The sequence below is a fragment of the Podarcis liolepis genome, assembly GCF_965112155.1.
Source record: "Podarcis liolepis genome assembly, chromosome: 10".
Classification (NCBI taxonomy): Eukaryota; Metazoa; Chordata; class Lepidosauria; order Squamata; family Lacertidae; genus Podarcis; species Podarcis liolepis.
The window spans coordinates 38973373-38982261 of record NC_139562.1 but is presented as its reverse complement, the minus strand read 5'-3'; the positions used below and the strand labels follow the sequence as shown (position 1 = coordinate 38982261).

The window sequence follows — 8889 nt, the reverse complement described above, 5'->3', positions numbered from 1 at the left end:
GTAAATGAGGGGTCAGATGTCTACTGCATGATCTCTTATCACTTGATGACTCTCAGTGGAATACATCTCTTGAAAAATACTGACTAGCACAGATGTGACATAATTGGGCTAAAACACTAGAAAATGGGGTGTTTAAGCCTGATTTGAATAGACTTGAGGTGGAATAAAGGCACTGGTAACATGCATGCGTTTATACCTGTGTCAGGGACTGGGCTGAGGAGGAATGGTGTGAGTTCCCCCCTTTTTCCCTGAACCTTCCCAAGGGCAGGAGGACAGTATTGATTTAGAACAGTGGTTTGCAGAGGGTCATAGCCCAGAGGGGGAAAGCTGGGAAATACTGGGTGAGGAACAGCTAGAAGAGGAAACATCAGGAGAGAGGCAGCTGGCAGATTCAGTCTCCTTGGACAGCATCCCTGACTTCCCTTTGCCAAAGACTAGAAGGGCTTGGAAAGTGATAGAACAGGAAGCGCAATGGCAACAAGCTCAGATTACCTGGCATAGGAGTAACGTAGATTAATGGGGACGGAGGGGCTGAACCTTTACTGGGAGCAACACCAATTTTTAGAGAGATATGCATTCCTTTGACCCTTGCTGTGATTATTAAAGAACTTATCTGGTAAGAACACTCCTTTTGTTTGATCTGCTTATTACTGCCACCGGGGGTGGGATCCGATTCTCCGAAGCCTGACAACCTGTAACAGATCTAATAGTAGCATCCGAGGGCAATTTACATTGGTTAACCAACCTTGGAGGAAAGGGCTAGAAAGCCTCATCACTGCTGCTCCAATAAAAATGGGAGGCTGCTGCAGTGACCTTGAAGGCCTGGGGGCCATTTGCAGCCTTCCAGGCTTCTCCATCTATCCCTCTGGACTCTTCCCAGGCTGTACCACTTCTTGGTCTTGCTTCACACCCTCCTCAAGTGCTTTTGCCTGGATGCTGTTCCCGACATAATGTCTTTCTCTTGAACAGTCATGATGCCTCTTGCTTGCCTGGACAGAGGATGAGGACACATGCATAAAGAAAACTTTGATTTTTGCATGGCTGGAATGTAGCTTACTGTAAAAGGTAAGAGCTGTGTATGTTGCTCCACCCACTTTGTGTCTCTGGCCACACCCACCAATGACAAGTGACCCTCCTCAGAAAGCTAAATGTGGTGCCCAGGCTCAAAAACTTCCCCAACCCTGTTTTAACGTTGTTGTGGCATATATTTTTTAAATCCACAATTATATTTATCAAGCTGGCATTAGAATCATAGAATCACAGTGCTGGAAAGTACCCAAAGGCTTATCTAGTCCATCCTCCTACAATTCTGGAATAATAACTAAAGAATCCTTGACAGATGGCCACCTGACCTTTAAAAACCTCCAATTATATACTGAGTAACCCATACAATAGATGTCAGCGGAATTATCTTCTCCATTGGGAAAACTAATTTTGCAAAGGAAGTCTTAAAATTAGCCCAAACACATCTATTGGTCTCATTGCTTCAGAAGCTTACAGAACGTACAGGAGATGCAGCTGATACAATTGGCTAATGACAAAGCTTTGAACTGGAGTATTGTGCTAGACTTTTTACCATTTCTATAAAAATCAACTAGTCCTCTCTTCCTTTAAGGTTTCCCAGAGAATATTTCCTAACCCTAACAATAAACAGAAAGCATAACTAAAAAATATGTGCCATGATACCGCTAGATGGAGCTAACTCTTTGAAAGTAGTCCACTCTGTCTAGTTCTTTCCTAAACTGTATTTTTCAGAAGTTTGACAGTGATGTAAGTGAGACAAAATGAAGTAGTGCCCATTGCATTGCAGTTGTTTACATTACAGTGGAGACACTGCCAATTATTTGCAGTCTATAGGTTCATATGCATTTTTATAGACTCACTGACACACCCAACCCCCCCTCCAGTGGTAGTTCTTACAAGCAACCTTTACACATGTATGCATATAACTTAATAATAACTTGTAATGTACGGGAAGGCGAAGTAGTCTCCCTACATGAGATAACACCCCCAGGTTTCTCTGTCCTCCATCAATCGCGGACTGTGGATCGGGGGGGAGGAGTAGCGTTGTTATTCCGGGAGGATTGCTCTTTCAGAGCTCTGCCATCACCGGCGATCTCCGGCATTGAATGTGTTGGTCTCGTGTGGGGCACCAAGGAGAGCTTGGCTGTCTGGCTGGTGTACCGACCACCCAGCACACCTGCAGCCACCCTGTCAGACCTGCTGAAGGTGGTGGCAGGCTGGGCCTTGGAGTTCCCAAGCCTACTGGTTTTGGGAGACTTCAACGTCCATGCCGATGCCACTCCCTCCTCACAGGCTCTGGACCTAGTGACTTCCATGGCAACACTAGGGCTCTCCCAGTTTGTTTGTTTGTTTGTTTTTTTAATGATATTTATTAGAAGTTTAAAAATTACAGCAAAAAGAATAAAAGAAAACAACAAAAAAATTAACAGAACATACATTACAATATATAAAAAGAAAAACATAAAAAACAATACAACAATACAGCAAAAAAGAACAATAACATTAAAACACACACCCAATATTCCATATCATTATCTTTCATTTACTTGTTTCATCGACCTCCTCACACCTCCCTTTTTGTATTCTAGTTTAATTAATTGTTTCAGCAAATTCTTTCCATCTTTCTCAATTTTTGTTGTATAATTTATCTTAACGGTCTAACCTATTAATTAACTCAGCAAATCCTTTCCATCTTTCACTATATTCTGTCATTAAATTTACCTTAATTTATTTTAACCTTATCTTACCATAAAAAGCCTTAAAACTTAATACTTATTTATACATAACTCCTTATATCATTTCTACTAAAGCCAAATAGTTTCATTCCAACATTTTCCCTAACACTCATTAATTTTACACTAATTCTCAAAATAAATTTTTAAGAACTTTCTTCCAATCTTCATCCAACGTCTCTTCTTCCTGGTCTCGGGTTATGTCAGTCCTTTCTATCCATTCCATCTAGTCCATCAACCTGGTGATCTTGTGTCCGAGGCTCTTAAGTCTTTTCCATGTCCCTTCTGCAGATCTTCTTCTTGTTTATACCTGCACTTTACTTTGTCTTTTGTTGATCTTTTTCTTAATTTCTTTCCTTTCTCATTGAGGAGTAGGTCTCGGGGAGACTCCAACCCAACAATATCTCCGTCCCCCTTCGACAGGTCAGCCCATTCTCCACAGTCAGCACTGTAAACCAGAAAGTATTTAAAAGCATGTTTCAAAGTCCCTCCAAAGTTAAGAGCCCCCACAACTCCAGACCCCCCCTGGCCCAAAACCAAATCCCAAAAGCCAAAATGTCCCTGCCTAGGGGGATCCAACCAACTTCCCATCTCCAAACCAAACAATACTCCCTCTCTCCAAATCTGACTTTCTCCAGGTTCGGTCTTCAAAAACATCAGCTTATGCTCCTGCAGGGCCTCGGGTCTCTCCATTTGTGTTACTTGAGGTTCAACAACAACCTCCTCCATTATCTTCTGCACTTGCACTTACCCTGTCAAAACAGATTCCTGGGTTGGTTCCTGAATGGTTTCTATATGAGTATTCACTGTTTGTCCAAAATTATTGACTGCAACAGTCATCATATCCATCTTCTCATGCAGCTGCTCCAACAAAGCGCTTGTCTTGCAAAGAGCAAGCACCAAAACCTCTTCTAAACACATTCTTATCCAAGGTCAGAGTCTGGTCTCACGATCCTTAATCTCCACAGCTGTGAAATTCCCCAGATCGACTCCAGCAACAGTTTAACAAGCTCCCTCCAGAGGAGACAATTTCAATTTGTATCCATCTTTTGAAAGCAGGACCAACAAAAGAAAATTACTTTCATTTTTCAAATATTTTGTTTCTTTTGAATGCAAAAGGCAACATTGGGATCAATATGTTTCTCTTTTTTAACTATCTGTCAAAAGACGTTCCATTCACAGTCAATGAACTTCCCCAAAAATTTCTGTCTCTGACACCCCGTTCCCAGGTTTGAGACGGTGGAAATTTATCTTTCTTTACTCTCTCTCCTGCAGGCTTAAACAATCTAAGATTCCCCCCCTCTTCTCCTGCTTCCAAGAGGGGTTTTGGTGGTTTAAACTGAAGGAAATTTAGTCCTTTATATACGACTTTCCAGACTTTAGCTTGCAAAATTTTTGCTTCAATCTATTTACAAAAGCGGAAGGCGGACTTCCTGTTTAGAACCTTCCCGCTTCGGTGCCAAATTAAAATGTTTCGTAGTCCAATTTTCTGTTCTACTCACGGGTACTTGTTTAGAGTCCAATTGTCCACAGGAAAAAGTCAGCGCTCTCCGGCAACGGCTGTGCGGCTTCACTCTGTAAAAGTAGCGGTCGATTCAAAACACCGCGCCACTCACCCCACTTCGCTTTGGATCCCCGAAAAAGGGTTTCCCTGCGAGTAGGGGAGGCGCTCTTGGTGTCAGCCAAATCCCACGTTCCCAGGCTTCTTCTGCCTGGGATTTTTGAGAAGTCTCTGCCTTCGCCCGATTTTCGCGGAGCGGGTTCCTCTCGGTCAGAGGAACTCCGCCATTGCCGATGGCGCTAACCCAGAAGTCTGTCTCCCAGTTTGTTTTGGGCCCCACTCATCAAGCAGGCCACATGCTGGATCTGATCTTTGGGGCTGGCATAGATGTGATCATGCTCCCCGCTGTGGAAGTGCCATGGTCTGATCACTATGCTTTGAAAGCCAAGATTGACTTCCCGCTCCTCCCCGGCTCGGGTGGGGAACCTATTTGGGCTCATCCGCGAAAACTGATGGATCCTGATAGATTCCGACAAGCCTTGCGGAACCCTGCTCCTCCTGGCGACTCATTAGATGACCTTGTTGAGGACTGGAATAACCGGCTCTTGGCAGCCATTGATGAGATCGTGCCTAAGCGCCCTCTGCGACCCCGTCGAAACCGGGTCCCTTGGTTTACTGAGGAGCTCCGGAAAATGAAGCGGGATCTCAGACGGCTAGAGCGAGTATGGCGACGGACTCGTGACGGAGCCTCAAGAACATCTTATAGGACGCTTATGGAAGCCTATGAGATGGCTATGAAAGCTGCTAAGAAATCTTACTTTGCAGCTTCCATTGCATCCGCTAGCTCTCGCCCGGCACAACTTTTTAGAATAATTAGGTCAATAACGTCCTTAGGAGGACAACCAAATTTAAGCACAAATTCGACCCACAGGTGTGAGGCATTCACGAGCTTTTTTGCAGAGAAAGTCCTGTTGCTCCACCGTGACCTCCCTGCCAATTTAGATACAGTGACTGAACTGGAGGCCCCTCGACTGACTTCAGGTCCAGTGCTGGACCATTTTGATCGGATACTCCCTACTGATGTGGATAGATTCCTCCAAGTTGGTAGGCCCACCATCTGCCTCCTTGATCCGTGCCCGTCTTGGCTGATTAGGGAGTGTCCAGATGTTGCGCGGACCCCACTGGTTGAAATTATCAATTTGTCCCTTGACACGGGGACATTCCCAGGGGAACTGAAGGAAGCAGTGGTGTGTCCACTCTTAAAGAAAACTTCATTAGATCCCTTAGACCTATCCAATTACCGCCCAGTTTCAAATCTTCCATACCTGGGTAAGGTAATTGAGAGAGTGGTTGCTGAACAGCTTGGTAGGTTTCTGGAGGAAACATCGGCATTAAATCCATTTCAGTCCGGTTTCCGTCCTGGTTTTGGGACGGAGACGGCTCTGGTTGCCCTAACAGATGATATCCGTAGACAACTGGATCGAGGCAGGTCAGGACTGCTGATCCTTTTAGATTTGTCAGCAGCCTTCGACATGGTCGATCATGATCTTCTGGACCACCGCCTCGCAGACGTGGGGATACAGGGCATAGCCCATAATTGGCTGTGCTCTTTTATCTCTGGTCGGTAACAGAGGGTGGCACTAGGGAGGGAAATGTCGTTGCGCCACTCCTTGGTGTGTGGAGTGCCGCAGGGTGCAATTCTCTCCCCGATGCTTTTTAACATCTTTATGCGCCCCCTTGCCCAGATTATCCGGAGCTTTGGGCTGAGCTGTCACCAATATGCTGATGACACTCAGCTCTATCTGCTGATGGATGGCCACACCGACTCAGCCCCGAACACACTGACCAGATGCTTGGAAGTTGTGGCTGGATGGTTTCGTGGGAGCCGATTGAAACTAAATCCTTCGAAGACAGAGGTCCTATGGCTAGGTCGGGATGGCATGGGGATGAGGGACCAACTCCCTTCTCTTGCGGGGGCCCAATTAGTGCCATTGCCTTCCATTAAGAGTTTGGGTGTAATCCTTGACACCTCCCTTTCCATGGAAGCGCAAGTTACAGCAACAGCCAAGGCGACATTTTTCCACCTTCGCCACATCAAGCAGTTGGTCCCTTACCTTTCCCGCTCCGACCTGGCCACAGTGATCCATGCGACGGTCATCTCCAGGCTTGACTACTGTAATTCGCTCTATGCGGGGCTGCCCTTGAAGCTGTCCCAGAAACTCCAGCGGGTACAGAATGCTGCAGTGAGGCTCCTCACAGGGTCTTTGCAATGGGAGCATATTCACCCAGTGCTTTTCAAGCTGCACTGGCTCCCGGTGGAGTACAGGGTCAGATTTAAGGTGCTGCTTTTGACTTTTAAAGCCCTTCACGGCCTAGGACCATCGTACCTACGGGACCGCCTTTCCTGGTATGCCCCACGGAGAGCCTCAAGGTCCATAAAGAACAACACCCTAGTGGTCCCAGGCCCTAAGGAAGTTAGATTGGCTTCAACCAGAGCCAGGGCCTTTTCAACTCTGGCTCCGGCCTGGTGGAACACTCTGCCTCATGAGACCAGGGCCCTGCAGGATCTGATTTCTTTCCGCAGGGCCTGTAAGACAGAGTTGTTCCGCCTGGCCTTTGGCTTGGAGCCAATTTGATTCTCTCCCTCCCTCTCTTTCTTTTTTCTTTTCCTTTTCCTCCTGCAATGAGGCTACATTTTAATATTTTAATGTTCCATTATTTTAATGTTGTATTTTATTTTTGTTTTTAAGTTGTAATCATTCATCTTGTTTTTATTATTGCTTGTAAGCCGCTCTGAGCCCGGCCCTGGCTGGGGAGGGCGGGGTATAAATAAAAAATTATTATTATTATTATTATTAATTGCTTGCAAACATAATGGGACAAGTATGCATCTTGCTAATTCACTGGGGAGTTTTTCAAATAAAGTGAGGAATTCTGAGAAGCAGAATTCTTCTTATTTAAAAGCAGATAATTTTTTTTCCCTACAGGCAGTGACTGTCTTGGTGTCTCTACTGTTACTTACACCACAGAGACCTGATTTCCTAATTAAAGTATATGAGGATATCATTTCATACTAGATGACTACATATAAAATCCTAGGTCTCGATGAAAATCCCAACAGCCTTCATAATTAAATTATACTGAATACAATATGAAGCGCCCTTTACTATCTCAGCTGATAAACCAGTTTCATCTGTTCAGCTGAGACAGGGATTGGACTCAGTCAGCTATGCAGTGTTTCCCAACCTTTGGTCTCCAGCTGTTTTTGGACTACAATTCCAATCATTCCTGACCTTTGGTCTTGCTATCTAGGGATGATGGGAGTTGTAGTCCAAAAACAGCTGGAGACCAAAGGTTGGGAAACACTGTTTTAAAACATTCCTGAACCTGGTGCCCATCAGATGTTGGAGTCCAGATCCCATAGCCAACATAGCTAATGGTCAAGGATGATGGGAGTTGTGTTGGATGGGGAAGACTACTACAGAACCTTCCATTGAGACTGCAATGTGTAATACGATGCTGTCTTTGAAGAGAGCTCAGTATCTGCAATCAGTGCAGAACGCTTCATTCTCTTCACAGGGACAAGTCAGATACAACTTACTGCTGCCATCATCATGGCTCCCTTACACCAATACTGTCCTGTAAAGCCTGCAGCTCATTTAACTTAGAGAGTGTTTCCTTCCACTCACTTCTCCCCATTCCGTTTTGTCTCTTTATATAGTATTCCTGTTCTCCTTTGTCTGTTGCTTTGGCTGCCATGTGCATCAGAGACTGGAAATGCTTAAGCAAACAAACATGGACATTGGTTAGATGGCAGCCTCCCCTTTCTGCCTTCCCCAAGTCCTAGGAAGGTGCTTTGTTGCTATAGAAGTCAACAAGTCATCACTAGAAAAAATTAGTGCCTGTAACCACAACAGTGCAGTTCCATGGAACATCAAGGAATGTTTTCCCTCCGGCTAGTGTATGGATGAAAGCCAGGAAAGATATCAAAAGGCTTCACTCAGCATGATGTGCTCTGAGGAAATATCCATGTTCCTGAATATGGTTTAGGGAGTGCCGGGAAGTCTTGATGCCAGGAAATGGCACATTACATTTTCAATGGGTAACTCAAGTTCTGAGAGTATCTAGTGGATATATTTCAATGACATGAATGGCCATCTATGGGTTCCTGAGAAATCGTGGATATGTTCGTTACTCTGATGGCACTGTAAGGACTAAGTTTTTTCTGACCCATAACTCATTTTTTCAGATTACTTGAAGTTTTTCTGAGTTGTATATGCATAGGCATGTCCAAAGTCCGTTTCAGGAGCTTAATCCGGCCCCTGTGGCAGTTTATTTTCTGGGCGAAAATCCTAAAAAAAAAAAAAAAAGCTCAACAGTTTCATTGCAAAAAAAAAGGTCAACAACTTTGGTCAGCTCTCATGGCCCTTCACTTCATCAAATCTGGCCCTCTTTGAAAAAAGTTTGGACATCACTGCAGATAAGCTGATAGGTGTAAGGCAGAGCTGGTTTTATGGTAGTATGAGCAGTTCAGCTGCAGGGGGCACCACAACCAAGAATGGAGTGTGAGAGGTGGGGAATGCCAAATTTTAGTGTTGCGCAGGGCACCGCTGAAATTAGAGAGCCCCAAGT

The 8889-nt window shown here is 44.9% G+C and overlaps 1 protein-coding gene across 1 annotated transcript; it reads left to right on the top strand.

The window, feature by feature from the left end:
- Window positions 1–4634: 4634 nt before the first annotated feature.
- LOC310687427 (uncharacterized protein) lies at window positions 4635–7074 on the top strand. Its single transcript, XM_083462480.1, has 2 exons — window positions 4635–5591; window positions 6174–7074. Exons 1-2 carry the CDS (start codon window positions 4653–4655, stop codon window positions 6891–6893), a joined length of 1659 nt encoding a protein of 552 aa, XP_083318606.1. The 5' UTR covers window positions 4635–4652; the 3' UTR covers window positions 6894–7074.
- The last annotated feature ends 1815 nt before the right edge of the window (window positions 7075–8889 follow it).